This window comes from Ailuropoda melanoleuca, chromosome 7 (assembly GCF_002007445.2).
Source record: "Ailuropoda melanoleuca isolate Jingjing chromosome 7, ASM200744v2, whole genome shotgun sequence".
NCBI lineage: Eukaryota > Metazoa > Chordata > Mammalia > Carnivora > Ursidae > Ailuropoda > Ailuropoda melanoleuca.
The window spans coordinates 38,622,733-38,641,023 of record NC_048224.1 but is presented as its reverse complement, the minus strand read 5'-3'; the positions used below and the strand labels follow the sequence as shown (position 1 = coordinate 38,641,023).

Genomic DNA, 18,291 nt, shown 5'->3' with positions numbered 1-18,291 from the left:
TATGTTTTCATAAAGCTTTGCAAAACTGATCTCAGCACTGGAAACTGGGTTTGTCAGCCATAGAAACTGAGATAAGTATGTTTTCCGTAAACTATTAGAGGTTTATTATTAAAAATTATCTTAGAAATTGTGACTCCTCAGGCATTTTCTGGTCTTCTTTGCCCTCTTAGAAACTGAGTTTCCTCTTGGTTCTTTGCTCTCTCAATGTCATTCCTCTGTAGGTCTTTCTTGCTTCTTCTGCGGTTTTATTCTTCATTGCCTGTCCCTTCTGAGAGGCTTTGGGGAATAGACTGAAATCAGGGTGAGTCTCTTTTTAGGATGACATAAACAAAGAGCCCCGCACAGAGTGATATGCGACAGGATGTCATCTTCAGAGTCTCCTGGAAAGGTGACTTAAATGGATAAAGATAAAATGAGTGACTTAAATGAACAAATTTAAAATGAATGAATACATGACACTTCATGGACTCTCTTAAGATCCTTAAATGTAATACATCCCAATAATTAAAAAAACAACAACTGGGTAGCAAAAATGGAGATGACATTAAATCGTACGTTTGGTCCATACTTGTGTAAAGCGACAACTGAAATAAGAAGGAGCGTCATACTAACCACCATGGTGCTAACATTGCTAAAAAAGAAAGTCAGAAAGTAGCGTCATGCCAACACTTCTAATTTTAATCACAGCTCTAAATAGTTAAGAGCACACCCAGAAAATGATAGTGTATATCTAAGTCCGGGGTTTTTTGTGGTTAACATCTCTCTGACATAACCTTAGATAGCAGGTGGCTTCTCTTCCTCGGGGCACAATTCTAAATATGGCATATCCTTTCCAGAGGCTGTGGTTTGAGAGAAGAATAATGATGGCAACCTGTGTAATTACAGGTATGATGACGAAGCTTATAAGAAAAACTCGGCCTTTGTGAATCTCTAAGAAGTTTTTAATTAAGAGGGACTCACTAAGGAAGATAGTAAAGGTTTAGAAGTCATGTAATTATTTTCCTTCGCCTTTATTTTGCTTTATATTGAGATACCATGATCTTTTAGAAGGCAAGGCAAACATCTAGACACACACTTTTTCTGTTTATAATTATATAATATGCTGAGATAATATACTGAAAACTACTTGTTTCTACGGTGATCTGTACCAAAGTTGAGGTTCATAAGTTCATGCATCTTGGCAACAGTGCTACTTAAATAAATCTGCAACAAATAAAAGAATAGTGACCTGAAATACATTTGCTGTAAAGATGTGAATGCACAAGGTCAGGCAAACCCTCCCCACAGGAAGGCAGACTGTGGCTGAAGAGGGGAATTGAGTATAGCATCAGATGCTCTCCTCCTGAATCCCCGTAGAGTGACACATAGACTGTGTTAAAAAGGAAACGTGCACATCAGTGCTGCAAATGAGGAATGGGTAATAGGTACACGCAAGAAACTGGTGAATTTCTGCAAGCTGTAATGGGAACGGGTGAGGATGTCGGACGTTATTAAACCAGGCCAGATGTGGCCTCTTGAGAATGAGTAAGTCCTCGGCACCAGGACACTAAGTGTGCACTCATTCTGGAGGGGCTCTGAGACTCCTCCCTGACACGAAAGGCAGTCCCAAGCTGTGTAGAGGTTTTCAGCTTTGTTCCTAGATCAGGCCCAGAAATAGAGCAGAGAGGAAGGGGAGGAGGATTTAAAGATCATTTATAACAGGTCGTCAGAAATGTGAGTATGAAGCTGGGGAGAGAGGATGGAGCTAAAGATAAAAATTTCAGCATATTGTGGTATTTATAGCCTTGCATGAGATGGCTGGATTAGATCACTAGGCGAGAGTATAGATAAGAGCCATGCTGCCCAAGGATCAGGCCGTGGCATGTTCCAATATTCAGAGGCTGGGAGAAAAGGGAGGAAAGAAGAATCCAACATAGAAGATTAAGGAGGTGCAGGTAATTTCTGAGCTATTAAAACGATTCCAGAAAGGCTTCTTGATCAAAATGGTAGACCTGAGCTCTTTCCTTCCAACCGAAGAGTTCACGGACGCAACAGTCAGTGTATATGAATAAGAGTACATCTGCACACGTGCCGAAACCAATCTAAGTGCCATCACTTTGACAAATATTTGGAAAGCAGGAAAGTATCTAATATTCTTATTCATAAATAACACAGGCACAGGAAACAGTAAACCGCAGCCTGCAGGACACTTGAGCCAGCTGTCAGGGGAGGTGGGAAGTGATTTCACCAGAGTAAAGACTCCAGGCTCTGAGTCAGCAGATACAGAGGGCAGGGATGGGCTGTGGGTTGTCAATCAGGGTGGTGAGCGAGAGGCTTGCATATAGAACAGGTGGACTGAGAGGCTTCCCCAGCAGCTGGAGCCCCCAAGAAGTGCTCCCTGAATAGGCTGGAAGATTTGGCTCAAAGAGGTCTTTGGTGTGAGTTTTGAATCTAGGTAGAGAGGCAGAGTAGAATATGGGAGGAATCTTAGACCCTTACAGGGGATTAAAGAGGTGAAGGCTCTTCAATAAATGGTGCTGGGAAAATTGGACAGCTACATGCAAAAGAATGAAACTTGACCACTCTCTCACACCATACACAAAAATAAACTCCAAATGGATGAAAGACCTCAATGTGAGACAGGAATCCATCAAAATTCTAGAGGAGAACATAGGCAACAACTTCTATGACATCGGCCAGAGCAACCTTTTTCACGACACATCTCCAAAGGCAAGAGAAATAAAAGATAAAATGAACTTATGGGACTTTATCAGGATAAAGAGCTTCTGCACAGCCAAGGAAACAGTCAAAAAAACTAAGAGACAGCCCACGGAATGGGAGAATATATTTGCAAAGGACACCACAGATAAAGGACTGGTATCCAAGATCTACAAAGAACTTCTCAAACTCAATACACGAGAAACAAATAAACAAATCATAAAATGGGCAGAAGATATGAACAGACACTTTTCCAATGAAGACATACAAATGGCTAACAGACACATGAAAAAATGTTCAAAATCATTAGCCATCAGGGAAATTCAAATCAAAACCACACTGAGATACCACCTTACGCCAGTTAGAATGGCAAAGATAGACAAGGCAAGAAACAACAATTGTTGGAGAGGATGTGGAGAAAGGGGATCCCTCCTACATTGTTGGTGGGAATGCAAGTTGGTACAGCCACTCTGGAAAACAGTGTGGAGGTCCCTTAAAAAGTTAAAAATTGAACTACCCTATGACCCAGCCATTGCACTACTGGGTGTTTACCCCAAAGATACAGACGTAGTAAAGAGAAGGGCCATATGCACCCCAATGTTCATAGCTGCATTGTCCACAATAGCCAAATCATGGAAGGAGCCGAGATGCCCTTCAACAGATGACTGGATTAAGAAGCTGTGGTCCATATATACAATGGAATATTACTCAGCTATCAGAAAGAACGAATTCTCAACATTTGCTGCAACATGGACGGCACTGGAGGAGATAATGCTAAGTGAAATAAGTCAAGCAGAGAAAGACAATTATCATATGATTTCTCTCATCTATGGAACATAAGAACTAGGAGGATCGGTAGGGGAAGAAAGGGATAAAGAAAAGGGGGGTAATCAGAAGGGGGAATGAAACATGAGAGACTATGGACTATGAGAAACAAACTGAAGACTTCAGAGGGGAGGGGGTGGGGGAATGGGATAGACTGGTGATGGGTAGTAAGGAGGGCACGTATTGCATGGTGCACTGGGTGTTACGCAACTAATGAAGCATCAAACTTTACATCGGAATCTGGGGATGTACTGTATGGTGATTAACATAATATAATTAAATAAAATTAAAAAAAAAAAAAGAAACGAAGAAAAAAAAAATAAAGAGGTGAAGGAAAAACAGCTTTTTCCAGAAGTGAAATATACTGAAGTTTCCTATTCTCAGAGTAGAGGCTTTTCATCACTCTGGCGACTGGGAGCTCCCACTCAGCCTGCCTCTGCCCTCCCCACAAACTGCATACTCAGAGCCCACAGGTAGCCATCCCGTTAAAGAGAGTCCTGCTGCATAAACAGAACAGCAAATCTGCAGAGGAAGCCACTCCTGCTACCAATATGAATCCAAACAACTCTTCCTTTGTAATTGTGTGTGTTTAATCAATGATCACGAGACACTTAGGGAAAACAAAACCGTGAGAGAGGATAGGCAGAAGAAAGGAAGAAAAAAGTAAAGAATAGAAGAGCTCATAAAAATTCTGTGACATTTTAAATGATATTTTATCCATAAAATAGAGGAAATGAGAACTAATGGGTATTAAAATACATTATAAAATTGAAATAATTGCATATCATTATTTCTTTGGCAACACGTATTTACATCATCACGTTATTTTAGACATTGTTTCTTGTTTTTTCACAATTAGAATCAACCTCTTGTCAACACTCAAATCTTAATTTGTTGCAGAACCAAATGCAAATATTATAGATTCTGACAGTATAGAAATGGGTGTACAGCTGACAATGTGCAAGGGGGAGGGAAAAAGTAGTGGAAGTATGGGAGTTCTAAGTTTATCTTCCACGGTCCAGAATCAGTGGTGGGTCTTTGTTTAAGTGTATCTTTAAAAGTATAATGACAAACAATATAACTGATAGTAAGTTAATTAACATAGCTCAGAAACTTGAGTTAAGAGTAAAAGTGTTCTGAACTGCCCATCTTTTATGAAGGGAGATATTACATACCTTTTCTAATTGATCGATTCAGAAAGAATATTTGCTAGAAAGTAAGTGTATTTATTAGACTTGCAGTGATAATCACCGGAAGAACTAAAACCAGAAATGGGTAAAGTGATTTGCACATAGGCTAGGACTACAGATGAATCAGAGGAGGGGATCTTTTATTTTTTATTTGTATCCTTCTTAGGAGTGTGTAAAAAAAAATAGGTGTGTGTATTGCTATTATTAATAAGTAACCATTATTATAAAATAAACTCACCAGGATCATAGAGGAAGAAACTCCTAAGTTTTTGAAACGATCATAATCCTGATACCAAATTCTAACAAAGAAGAAAATAATAAACTTTTAATTTTATGAGCTTATAAATGCTGATGCAAATCATTGTTAACAAAACAGGTTTGGTAGTTAATTGAAAGATTGATGTGACACATCCAAAGAGAGTTTATTCCCAGAACATAGGATATTTCAACATTTGGAAATCAATTCATACATTTCTACTTAATAACAAATTAATGAAGGAAAAAGCCACAATCATCTCAATAGATTGAAAATTCAACATTCTTTCCTGATTAATAAATTTTTATAGTAAAAGACAAATAGAAATATATATTTTTGATGTGATAAAAGTGGTTGAATCACGCATGACAAAATATAACTCCTTAATATATAAAGTGCTTTTACCAAGCAACAAGAAAAAGATACACCCAATAGAAAAATAACAGTAGGAGGCAAATCACGGAGTAAATCAATTATCCCCAAAACAAAAAAATATTCAACCTTATCTCATTTAAAGAAATGTAAGCATAAGCTACAAAATAAAAATTTTAAGCTATTATATTTGCAACTATTAAAATGCTCAATACTGGAGAATTTGAAAGAAACAGGCTCACTTTCTCATCTAGTTGAAAGATGTGTATGTTGATAAAGTAATTCTGGAAGATAATTTGTCAATATGTTAAAAAAGCATTAAAAGTGTATATATATCCTTTGATCTAGAAATTACATTTCTAGAAGTTATATCTAAAGAAATCACTTGAAATAGATATTCACAAAATTTAATAAGATTAATAGTCAAAATATCATATTTATAATGAAAAATAAAAATAAATGTCCAACAATGGAATAATAGTTAAATATTGTAGGTCCATATGAAAGAATATTATTCAACCATCAAAAGTGATGTTGCACAAGAATACTTGTTGATATGGAAGATGTTTATGATATATTCAGTGAAAAAACAAAGCTCAAAATAACAGTATGATCTTGTTTTCATTTAAAACAATTCTCTAGCTAGCTAGATATCGAGCTATCATTTATTTATTTACTTACCTACTTATGCATCTATCTGAACAAAGCTGGAACAATGTTTACCATGATGTTATTGTATAACTGACTAGTATTTTTTCATTTTCTCTATTGTACATTGTATATTATTTTTTCTTTTCAAAAAATAAACAAGTATTGCTTTTGCAATAAAGTAAATGTTATTTTAAGGTAAAAGTATGTATATTTCTCCCTTTGTTTAAACTATGACAAAGGTTTAATACTCTTTTCATGAAATGACCCTTGTAAGTCATTTAGAAAAATGAACGGCACAGCAGAAAAATGGGCTCTAGATGATTCCCAAAATAAAAACCATAAATGACCTAGGAACAAGAAAAATTCAACCTCACTAGTAATTTAAAAAATAAAATCAAAGTGAGATAATCTTTTTCTATCACCAAATAGACAAGTCTTCTAAAAAACAGAGAATTAATTCTCTGTGACAGCAAATGTTTAGGGCTATGAGATCACTTGTACAATGCAGATGGGAACAATATTTCTAGAGAATATGATAATACATAACAAAAGCCTTAATGTTGTGCATGCCATTTGGCCCAGACATTCCCTTTCTCAGAATTTCCATAAAGAGACAGTTATGGACATGTGCAAATAAGGATGACCGTTACAATATTGTTTGTAATAGTGAAAATTAGAAAAGACTCAAATGTTCAAAAATAACTACATTATGGTGTATCCATACATTGGAATATTATTCAGAAATTGGACTTTTAGAAGAACAGTTAATGACATGGAACAGTTTATAATATACGGTGAAGTGGAAAGAAGTGTTCTTTTTCTGCTTTATCTCAAACCAGGGCATGCATTCTTTTGGTGCCACCTGCAACACCCTGGTGCTCTTGTCACATCTGATACTCAACCATTTAAGATGGCTTGTTGGTGCCTGTCCCAACCCCTGGTAACAATGGTACTGTGTCTCTCTCTTATGAATTTATACAGTGATTTTACAGTGGGAAAGATCTACATTTGACAAAGAAACAGTACTGGTAAGTAATGGGTCTGCGTTCCTGAGATACAGAACCTTAATGTGAGCACGGAGCAAATGACCTTACATAACTTGAAAATATACTTACAACTAATGAAAAAATAAACATGCCATTTATTTGACCTTTTGATTAAATCAACAATGCCAAAATATACTTTTTTTGCTATTCGAGACTTGGAGAGGAAATTAATAGTATAAGGGTTATAGTGTGTGTTTGAAACTCCATGCAAATTAGAAATTATGTCCATAGAGTCATCGAGATTCAGTTGTTCCCTCTATAATCTTGGAAGCAGCACAGTCAGCCTCTTTTGGTCATGCACTAGGCTCTGTTGCTCTGTGTGCTTGGGTCAGTTATACAATCTCTCTCTGCCTGTTTCCTCACCTAAAAATGGGCAAAATGATAGTACTGACATTGCAGGGATAGTGTGCAATTAAAGTTAAGATATTTAGAGACCTTAGAATATATATGGTAAGCATTCAGTAAATGTTAGCTGATAGTATTATTTTTATGACTACCATTATTATAAGGGAATTTCTGCTTATTTTAAATAGTTTTCAGTTACTTTAAGTATTTAATAAATTTGAATGGTTTCCATAATATTTACTTGCTTATTCATTCACTCACTGTATTTCCTGATATTTTTATGATTTGTTTGCTTTGGGATCTTGAATATTAGAGCCTAAAAACACACAGAGAATCCATGAGCCTGTAGAAGCCATGAGGAAGAGACAGGAAAGTCAGGGCAGTGATTCAGCATTAGGAAGGGAAACAGAGAATAGATCAAAGTGGCAGATGATAGAACCAGGCTACAGACACCTGGCTGTGAGGGGCAACATGACTCCTGCAGCACAAGCCACACACTAGGTCCTCTGAGTACCTGTCCTGACCCTGACTTTCTGTGGCATAGCTTTTCTGGTTGGCTTGACTTCATGTCTTTCTTTTATAATAAAACTTTCTCAACTGAGGAAACCTGAAGACATCTTAGAAGTTTGCAGAACATATATGACACACATGCACGAACCACGTCAAGGATGCCATGGATATCTACGAGGAAGATCCACATGGGATGCTGGCCCTCTCCAGCTTTTCTGCTTTATTGGCCTCTTTGCCTTTTGTTTTGGACACAGGCTGCAACCTTATTCTTCAACTAGCCCTTTGGATGACTGTCTTAATTTTGGGCTTCCAATCTTGACTTTGATCTAAAGCACCTCTCTGGGTCTCAGTCCTGAATTCTGACTTCTTTATCGATGAATCGGAACTCTGAATAAGCATGTCCTCACATTGTCATAGAAATGGAATCTGCTTGGGCCTGAAATGGAAGGAAGATTGTGATAGAGTCTGATTCATGCGCAGCTGGATTGAAAAGCAAGGGACATGAGCAGGAGGGTTTTAGAACGTAAAACTGAGAGAATGTCAGGGGTGAAGAAGAGGGCAAAGTCCAGGGTAATTTCTCTGTTTTTGTCTTGGTTGCCTAGAGGGACTAACAAAATGGCAGGTTTTCCAGCAAAGAGGACAAGTTGTTGCATGGAGGCAGATTTGGAGATTTCAGGTGGATTCTTCCAGCAGGCAGTTGAAAATCTTCTTTTAAGAATGCAGACTATTTCTCCATTGTCCTAACTACCAATTAGTTTGAATTAAAGCAAGTTGGTCTACAGATTGTTATTTTCTCTTTCTTGTTTATTTGCTTTTCAGGAGAATTGGGGTTCATACCATTTCAGAAATAAATTCATTTTATTCATGCTGACCTTAGAAAAAGATGCATCATGTGGTGGTCCTCTGAAAAATCTGTGCACCAGGGATCTGAGTTCCGGAGTTTGTTTGTTTATTTATTTAGGATAAAAATGTAACAAGATTGGGTTAATTAAAAGTCCTGCAAAAAGTTGATAAATAACACTATATTAATTCTATTGCCTATGGAATTGGTTTCTAGCAGGAAAAAAATGTCAGAATGCACAAAAACATCAAGTTTTAAATAACTCAGAGCCACAAGACCATCTTGTGACATCTTGTAAACTATGGTTTAAGAGATTTAATAGACTGTGGCAATAAATTAATGGATGACAAATTTGAAATGCGTAGCTTTAGGAGCAAGTACAGAAGAAAATGGTATTACTTTGCAAAAGTTATACGCATGTCAGTCTACAGTGTAACTGTAAAAGTTATGTCTGCGAGGGTGTTTGTTGTATATATGAGGTTAAAAAAAAAAACAAACCCAAAAAAGGGCAGAAAGTTCTGCAAAGTTAAAGAAAGCGAAGGAAAAGATAATCAATAAAAATTTCAAAGAAAAAGGTAAATTAATGAGACACAAAAAGTTTTTTTCAGAAAAACCGTAGGAATAAAATAAGCAGATGAAATTTATGACAGGGGCACACACAAAGGAGAAACTTCCGCAGAAGCATCACAAAGAAAAGGAAACTAAAAATCACAATAAAAATACAGCCTTACTGATTTACCATTTTATTCCTTAGAAGCCCTCTCTCAATAAAGTATAACCACAACTCTGTAGAATACAAACAAATATAAAATGACTCATAAATGCGAGAAAGTAATTCAATAAGAAAACAAACCAGCACCCGTCTTCGGGTGGGGAGACGATGAATGGTTTTTCCTTCTTAGCGTTCCGTACTTGACCTAAACGTCTTCCACGAAGATACACTACTTTCATAACGGACGGGAATTAACTCTATTTAAAAAATGAAGCTCTGCATCACATTTCGTATTAAAATGTAATGCAGCAGAGTCTGTGCTGCCAGCTAATTCAGGGACCGAAAAAGATGCCACTCTCCCGCACAGGAGACCCAGGTGGCCTTTCCAACAGCGGACTTGCGATGGGTCGGTCTCCCGCGTGAGTTCTGCGCATGCTCCGTTCTGCCCGAGCCGCAGACCGCACGCTTCCGGTGTGCGCCCGCATTCCTTCCCATCTGGGGCCCGGGGCGGTGGTTCTTCGAGTCCCAGACCCGACAGCGTTTCCCCAGGGGCAGCCTTCCGCCCTCAGCCGCTGCCCGTGCGCTCCGCCCTCTCGCACATGCGTTGCAGGATGCGGTGAATACTGGGGAAGCTGGGTCTGTCGGCGGGCAACTGGCTCCAGCACAGGCGCATCAGGTTGTACAGCTCCAGGGGGCAGTCCTCGGGGCAGGCGAGGATGTGGCCGTCGCGCACGTAGTAGATGACCTCCTCGTGGGCCATGCCGTAGTAGGGCTGCAGGCCGTACGAGAAGATCTCCCACAGCACCACGCCGTAGGCCCACACGTCCGACTCGGTGGTGTAGCGGTTGTAGAAGATGGACTCGGGCGGCATCCAGCGGATGGGGATGGCGTCGTTTTCGTTAGCTTTGTAGTAGTCCGCCGAGTAGATGTTCCTGGAGAGGCCGAAGTCGGCGATTTTCACCACCATGTTCTCGCCCACCAGGCAGTTCCGGGTGGCCAGATCCCGGTGCACAAACTTGCGCTCCGAGAGGTAAGCCATGCCAGCGGCCACCTGCCTGGCGATGCAGAGCTGCTCGGCGCAGGAGAGGGGCGGCGGGGCAGGGCTGGACGCCTGGGCCCTCCCGGACAGGTCGCCGTGACTGAGGCTGCGCCTGCTGTGCGGGGACATGCTGCGGAGGAACTCGTTGAGGTCGCCGTAGGCCATGTATTCGAAGAGCAGGCACATGGGTTTCCCGACTGCACACACGCCTGCAACCGAAATCACGGGCCGTGTTAGGCGGGGTGTGTAACGTGGCGCTCCAGAAAGACCGCTCCAACGGCCAATGACCAAGATCAGAACATAGGGGGCCCTGGCTTTCTGTGGACAGCATCACAGCCCAACCCTGACCCCACTTGGCTGTGTCAACATCTCCTATTTTCCTTCTAAGATTCAGCTTATCTGTCACACCTGCTAGAATGCCTGGGCTCCCAGCACTACCGATCAAGGATTGTCCTTCTATAGGCCTAGGACTTGCCATCCTGTGACAACCGTCTACTTGTTTGAGGTTTCTCCTCCAACATGTTAGCACTTTGAAAGCAGAAATCATGTTTTATTCTTTTTTAAATCCCACACACCTGCCAGGTGTCTGGTACAGCAAGCGCTCAGTACATGTTTGGTGAGTGAATTTAGGAACGCATGTTTGCTTTGAGCGTGTAATGTTCTGTGTTTCTGCTACTTCTGTGGAGAAGGATGATAAGATGTATGAAATTTGGAAAGGATGACAAAAACAATGCAAGATCTTAGTTGAAGTACTCAGTGAAACATTTCAAAATTTAGGTTTTACATGTTTGTTCTAGAAAGAAAAAAAAATATGTGCATATAAATAGAGTCTCAGTTTTAGTTCCAGGAGGACATTTGCAAATCTTAAATTCTTGCCATGTGTGAGAGGGAAATAGGACACCTTGAACTATTAGATCATTTGGGCACAACTTCACATTACCGTAAAAACGGATTATGAGATCTGTGATTCCTTTTTTTCAGGCAAAAATTAGAAGTCTCTGTTCAAAAAGGAAGAGAAATAACAAATAACATTATCTTGGCTTATTTATTTGGGGGCTGGTTTTTAATTCCAGGGATTTGGCAATCAGTATATTTATAGATTCTAGAGAGAAATTTAAAGAAATGACAACATATTTTTTCTGAGCAATTTTAAAAAACCCATTTTTTTGAACTGAGGTTATTTAATACCATGTTCCAGAAAATATTATATGGGAAGAAACAGAGATGTCTCTCTGATGAAGTAAAGGAGAAGGTGCCAGTGCAGGATGAAGGAGGAAAACTTGGAAAGCATCCATTTTGCAAGAAATGTGAATAATTGCAATACATTTCTTCGTTTCTATTTTCATACCTAAGAGTTTCACAATGTTAGGGTTATCAAATTCTGCCATGAGAGCTGCCTCCCTCTGGAAGTCTGCTTGCATGTCTGCGGAGGCTTCTTCTTTGAGCATCTTCACTGCCACCATTGTGAAAGGTTCATAGGGAAGTAAGCCCGGAGCCCTGAGAGATACATTTATTTAGGAAGAAATCAACAATCAGAAACATTATACATATCCACGTTCATCTACCCGCATTCATATATATTCCCTCCACTTTTGCAGCCTTTCCCAGAGCCACAGAATCAAAGAAAGAGGCCAATAGTAGATTGTACTTAAAACTTCTTGACGCCAATTAATAAAAATCACTGGGACTATTTTCAACACAGGTTGTTTGAAAAATGCATTATTTGTAAATGTCAGGAATTCTAAAGTACACAGATCCAATGAGATTGTCATTAGCACTCTAAACCCTTGATCTCTAGCCAGAATCTAAATTCCTGGAAGGCAGGGACCATGGCTTACTCATCTTTATATCCTTCTGAAGTCTAAAATGGTCCCTTGCATATTTTTGGTTCCCTATAAGTATTTGTCTGAGATTTTCATTAATCATGTAACCTCCATACCAGGGCCATTATGAGTGGCGGTAAGTTTGTGTCCTGCCCAAGAACACCAGCACAGAATGACAATTGGTTAATAAAATCAAGTCCATGTTTTCTGGCCCACCTGTGTGTCTGTGAGCCACATCCATCCAGAAAGGTTATTTCCTTCCAGTTCACACAGAGGTAATAAATGGGCTAGCATTGGTCCTTATGCATACTCTTTCCTTGAGCTCATTGTTTTCTAGCATTTTTGCATTATTTTCCCCCTTTTCTGCTTTGCCATTCCATGGACATCTATTTAATATCTACACGTCAGGCTCTGAATTCTTAAATGGAGAGACTAGTTCAAAGCAAATTTTAAACGAAGTGGAGAATATAGCAATAGAAAATGGAAGAGAAGTAAATTTTACAATTATTTACTAAAAACAATACAAGAAATTATGATTAAAATGTATGATAAAATTATTTTCTGGAAAGGAAATATAAACTTTGCTAATTGCTTATAATTTGAACACTACATAAATGAAGATTCTCTTCTACTCAGGCCTGTTTTTCAGCAGAGAGGAAAAATTATTAAGATTCAAAGTACAGTACTTAGTAAAATGAGGTTAATGATGTGAAGAATTATTTGGTAATAATTATCACACATACTGCCTAGACATCAAGGTAGTGGTCTGGTGACTTTTCACACATAACATATTTTTGTGGAAAGATTTTTCACATGGGTAACTTTACCTTGCTTGAAAGACCCTTCCAAAGGCTCCCTCTCCAATATCTCTCACATATTCAATGTTATTCCTTGGGTACTCCAGGCTGAGCAATTTGGGATTCAGAAGGAGTGGCATCCTCTGGTACATGGGGTTAGGATGAAGTCTGTCTAGCAAGAGCTCAGAAGGAAGAGTAGTGAGGGTCACCGCTGCCGATTCTCTGCAGGTGAGACAGGGAAGACCAATGATAAGTTCAGGATCAGGTGAGATCTTTGTACTCGGGCTTGGGTTTTAAAGATATACAATGTTAGGAGGAAACAAAACAAATTATACTAAGGCAGCTGAAGATCCTTCAGTTTCAGAGCAAGACATATTTTCTTTGGTCTGGGAGTCAAAAGGTAACTTTTCTTAGGAATTTTGTCACTATCCAATCTGTCATGGCAATGGGTTGGCGGGTTGGGGCAGATGGGGAGCAGGAATAGCCATATTTTTCCGAATTATTGTTTAGATCCTATCTGCTGTAAAAAAATTAACCTTAGGACATGGGATCCTATGTAAAATGTTATTGATATTTTTAAAGATCGTGGTTGGGTGCTTCATCCTAAAGCAAGGCAACGGATGTCATAAAGGGACTGGCAGTATTATATATAGTCTTCCTCCTGTCCCCAATTCTAATATTAAATTTGTAAGTTTTAAAATATTACTACATGTGGTTGGCTTAAAGTAGAATCTCACCTTTTCTTATTTTTCCATTGTTTTCGTCTTCGGCAGCAATAAAGAGTAGTTACAGTAAGAAGCACAAATATGGCAAAGCTGGACATGATGGAGATTATTACAGTCATGGAGTATGTAGGTGAGACAGAGAAGGAGGAAGAGGAAGAGGAAGGCAAGTCTGGAATGTCCACGCTCGGCTTTGAGGATGTCATGGGTGGGAATGCTGTAAGTAAACAAAATTCTTTTCATTCATTCTTAAACTTTTAAGAAGCAATCTTTGCATTCAGGCCATCTTGGCTAAATTTAAGCAAATTTAGTAAACTAAATTTAATTTTAGGAATATGGTTTCATGGATCAGGTTCTCCCTGGCTATATATCTATAAAGTCCAAGTCTAAGAATTCAGAGATCCAGTTGTAAGTCAATCCAACTTACAGAATCACAGAACTTTACAGATAAGACCCAGAGAAAGGAACTATTTTTTCCAAGACAAATGCAGATCCTGGGCTAGCGCTCTTTACACTGCATCATGTTGTTTATGACTAGACAACAGTTATGGACCTAATTAAGTTATTAAATAAAATAATTTCATGAAATTGTATTTGAGGCCAGGATTGTCTAAAGCTGTTTGTTGATTTACAAACAAAACAAACATAATAGAAGAAGATGAGGAGTGGAAATATTAGGACACAAATGAAAAGTTAGTTCATCCAAAAATTGAGCTCCTGTCAAACTCCTATGCAAAAGGTCAGTGCAATCTGAAAACAAGGCAAAATCTGCATTACCCTGGAAACCAAAAGATGCCATGTTTGTATCACTCTGTAGAGTGCAAAGTCCTTTGCGTATCTGTTAAAACAGCTTTATTAATTTATATTTTATATTCTTTTAATTGACTGAGTAAAGACAAAAACATGGAGACAGAGTATCTTAATAATGTAATTGACAAGAATGTTCTAATAGCAAACAGTGTACTTTGTACCCTACACGGAGAGAATAAATCCTGTTTTCAAATATTTGCGGAATACTGACAGACATGATCTTTTGTCAGGCCACAAAAGTAAATCTCAGATTTCAAAAGCAGAAGTTATGCAGATTTATTCTGACTAAAATGCAATTAGCAATAGACTAAGTAAAATCCAATAGGACATCTAAAAAAAATTCAATAACTTTTCACTCAAAGAGTAAAAAGTAGCCATAGGGACAGATTCGAAAACAACTTCCTGGTAGAGTATGTGAGCTTAGGCCAAAGCTGCGCTCAGTGGGAAACTCATAGAGTTATCTCTTTCCATTAGAGAAAAAGGATGAAAGGTAATGAGCTAGACATTTAACTCAAGACTTTGGAAAAGAAACAAAACCTACAGAAAACAGAAAAATAGCTGATAAAGTAACAGCCACGTACAAGCAGAAATTAATAAGTTAGAATACACATACCACGAATGCTAGAATTTAAAAATGGGTCAGTAGTTGGTCTTACATTTATAAAGTTGTCTTATCAGTGGAATTTTAATTTTTAAAAGACAAGAAAGGCACAGACATACGAAATGAGGAATGGTAAAGGAGTTTTGACAGTAGACTGAAATAAATATGCAGTAATATGTAATTATGCAGTTACATTTTTTTAAATCTTTAGAAAAATAATAGGACCATATTCCCAAATTTGAAAAATCAGAAAATCTGAAGGTAGTCATAACCAGGAACTTTAAAAGTCATTATAGAATTATGGATACATTCTTTTGGTCTTGGAAGAGATAAAAACTTCTAGATTTTATAAAATGTTCCAATATGAGAAAAATCTATCAAATTATTTTAGAAAGTTATTATAATACTAACATCACAACCTGGCAATGTTAGCACAAAGGAAAAGTGCATACATAGATTAAGGAACGTAGATTTAAAAAACCCTAAATGAAATGTTAGCAATTGGCTGCAATATAGTAAAAGAATTAAGTGTTTGATATAAGGAAATATATTAATATAGTACATCACAAAGTCAAAAGAAAACTTTTATTGCAGTAGATGCCTAAAGCCATTTGAAATAGGACACTTAGAAAAGTGATGACAAGTGGACAGAGAGTACAAGGGGCGCCCATGAATGAGCTCTTAATGTAGGAGTGGACACAGTTTCTGTGGCCTGAGCACCAGTCGCTAGCAAGTGGTTTTAGAGCCTGTGGAGACCAAGTTTGGTCACTGCTGTGGCAGGAAGGCCCTCAGCTCAGGCACTGGAGCTGGAAGAATAGCTCATCAGTGCATTCTTGCAGGAGCAAGCACAGTATTTCTCATCAAGTAACACAGCAACAGTGGACTTTGAGTTCCTATGTTCCTTTGTGATTGGCTTGAAAGCCGTACTGACCTTCTTTGGACTGAGTCATCTGAAGATTGGTTTTGTTTGTTTTTTTTTTTTAATAATCAATCCAAGATGGGTGGGGAGGGGGGCTTAAATTGGAAAGCTAAACTTCCTGCTAATAATAAGATAGGAACAAGCATTGAAAGGAAGAGGCGACAATTTTTGTATCTGGGTTTTACAGGGCAGTTCAAACCATATTTAACATGTGAGGGAATGTAATTTGTAAAATTGGTACTGTTAATCTCATTAGTAAAAATAGGGTAATTTTTTATCAAAAATATCAGACATGGAACACCTAAGTGGGTTAAGCGTCTGCCTCTTGATTTCGGCTCAGGATGTGATCTTGGGTCCGTGAGATCGAGCCCTGCATTGGGCGCCATGCTCAGCAGGAGGTCTGCTTGGGATTCTCTCTCTCCTTGTCCCTCTGCTCCCACCTCCAAAATAAATAAATAAATCTTTAAAGAAATATGAGACATATTAAGAGAATAATCCATGATGACTTAGTAAGATTTATTTTCAAAATGCAAAAATTGGCATTGTTTGAATAGTAATTTTGCTTTATGGATTTAATTATATCTTCCTTTGTGGATAGTTTTGTTATTCCTTGTTTATTGCTTCTGATCTATTTGCTGTGGCCTTCCCTAGAGTGACCGATTATCTCTTTGGATCCAGATTATCAATCTGGATCTCCTTCTTTTTGTCTTTTTCTTCTGTCATCAATTTTATCTCTCCCTTTTCCCTTTGAACATCAGGGGAATTTTTTTTCACTCATTCATCCATACATTAATGTATTCATTAAGTTAATATTGATGTTGGGTATCAAGAATACTGTGGTGGACATGACATGTCTTTGTGTTCAACTATTTAGCTGGGGAACAATTAGTAAACTGATAATTTTAATAGAATATAAGAAGTGTTTAAAGTCTGATAAGCTTGTGAACATCCAGGGGCAGCTCAACTTCAGGTCTAGGCATACTAGGTAGGTTTTCTAGAGTAAATTATTTTCAGGTAAGTGTAAAGGTTGAGTAGGGAATAACCAATTGAAGGTGGCTGTGTGTGGGTGGAACAGGAGGGGGGGGGGCGGAAGAGAGGTCAAATTCCACAGAGAAGGAATAGCGTATCTCAGGGTCCAGACCGAGCAGTTGTGGTGCTTTCCTGAAAGTGCACCTAAAAGTTTCCTTGTTGACTTGGGGAGTGTGTCTAGGTACGGCTGCAGCTATCAGGTCTGGGTCATAAAAGGCCTTGTATGCCAAGGTAGGTAATCTGGACTTTGCCCTGCAGTGAGTGGAGAGAATCGGAGGGATTGGCATCAGTGGAGTAGCATGATCAGTTTTTTGCTTTAGAAAGATCATCTGTCTGCCTGTAGCCTGACTTCCTTGGCTGATTTCAAGCTACCAAGACAAAGTCCTGAATGCAGAGTTGGAAAGAGATGTCCAGCAACACACCACCATATAGGATTTCCACCATGCAGATGACAAGGATAAAGAGGAAATCTTAAAGTTTCTTTCTAAATAGAAACAGCAAATTGCTTATAGGAAAAAGTAACAAGACTCATACCAGACAACCAGTCATTTTCAAAACTAGAAGCCAGGAAAGAGTGAAATCACATCTATAGATTACTGAGAGAAGAGGAGTGTCACTCAGGAATGTATCCCGCTAACATAGCTTTCAACTGTTCAGGTGAGAGAACGCTAATCTGAAGATCTGCTGGGATACAGAGACTCTGTCACCCACAAACCCGGCTGAGGAAGAACGTGAAGTGTGTAGAGCCCTGTCGAATTCGGGAATAGTGAAATGCCTGCTAAAGAGACAAAGTGAATAGTAAAAAGACATTTCAAACTCAAAAAGATATTTCACTTCGGCAAAAAAAAGTTACAAAAGTGAAAACTACTGGGGCGCCTGGGTGGCACAGCGGTTAAGCGTCTGCCTTCGGCTCAGGGCGTGATCCCGGCGTTATGGGATCGAGCCCCCACATCAGGCTCCTCTGCTATGAGCCTGCTTCTTCCTCTCCCACTCCCCCTGCTTGTGTTCCCTCTCTCGCTGGCTGTCTCTATCTCTGTCGAATAAATAAATAAAATCTTTAAAAAAAAAAAAAAAAAGTGAAAACTACTGAAATTCTGTGTGTGTTC

At 38.7% G+C, this 18,291-nt stretch overlaps 1 protein-coding gene and 1 long non-coding RNA gene across 5 annotated transcripts in view; one reads left to right on the top strand and one right to left on the bottom strand.

Moving 5' to 3' along the window:
* The window catches only part of LOC109489199, a 70,983-nt gene that overhangs the window by 12,479 nt on the left and 40,213 nt on the right, over window positions 1-18,291 (top strand). The window contains exon 3 of the long non-coding RNA XR_002142154.2: window positions 13,878-14,045. This is a non-coding gene — a long non-coding RNA (uncharacterized LOC109489199). The remainder of the gene's footprint in view (window positions 1-13,877; window positions 14,046-18,291) is intronic.
* MUSK (muscle associated receptor tyrosine kinase) overlaps window positions 9,261-18,291 on the bottom strand; it is an 88,627-nt gene continuing 79,596 nt past the window's right edge. For 3 of the 4 annotated variants that reach the window (XM_019796724.2, XM_034664248.1, XM_034664249.1), the window contains 4 exons: window positions 13,842-14,043; window positions 13,135-13,326; window positions 11,833-11,981; window positions 9,261-10,693 (listed from right to left, as the gene is read on the bottom strand). In XM_019796724.2, coding sequence (XP_019652283.1) covers window positions 10,011-10,693; window positions 11,833-11,981; window positions 13,135-13,326; window positions 13,842-14,043 — 1,226 coding nt within the window. In that variant the 3' untranslated portion in view covers window positions 9,261-10,010. The remainder of the gene's footprint in view (window positions 10,694-11,832; window positions 11,982-13,134; window positions 13,327-13,841; window positions 14,044-18,291) is intronic. The other variant, XM_034664250.1, reaches the window with a different exon arrangement.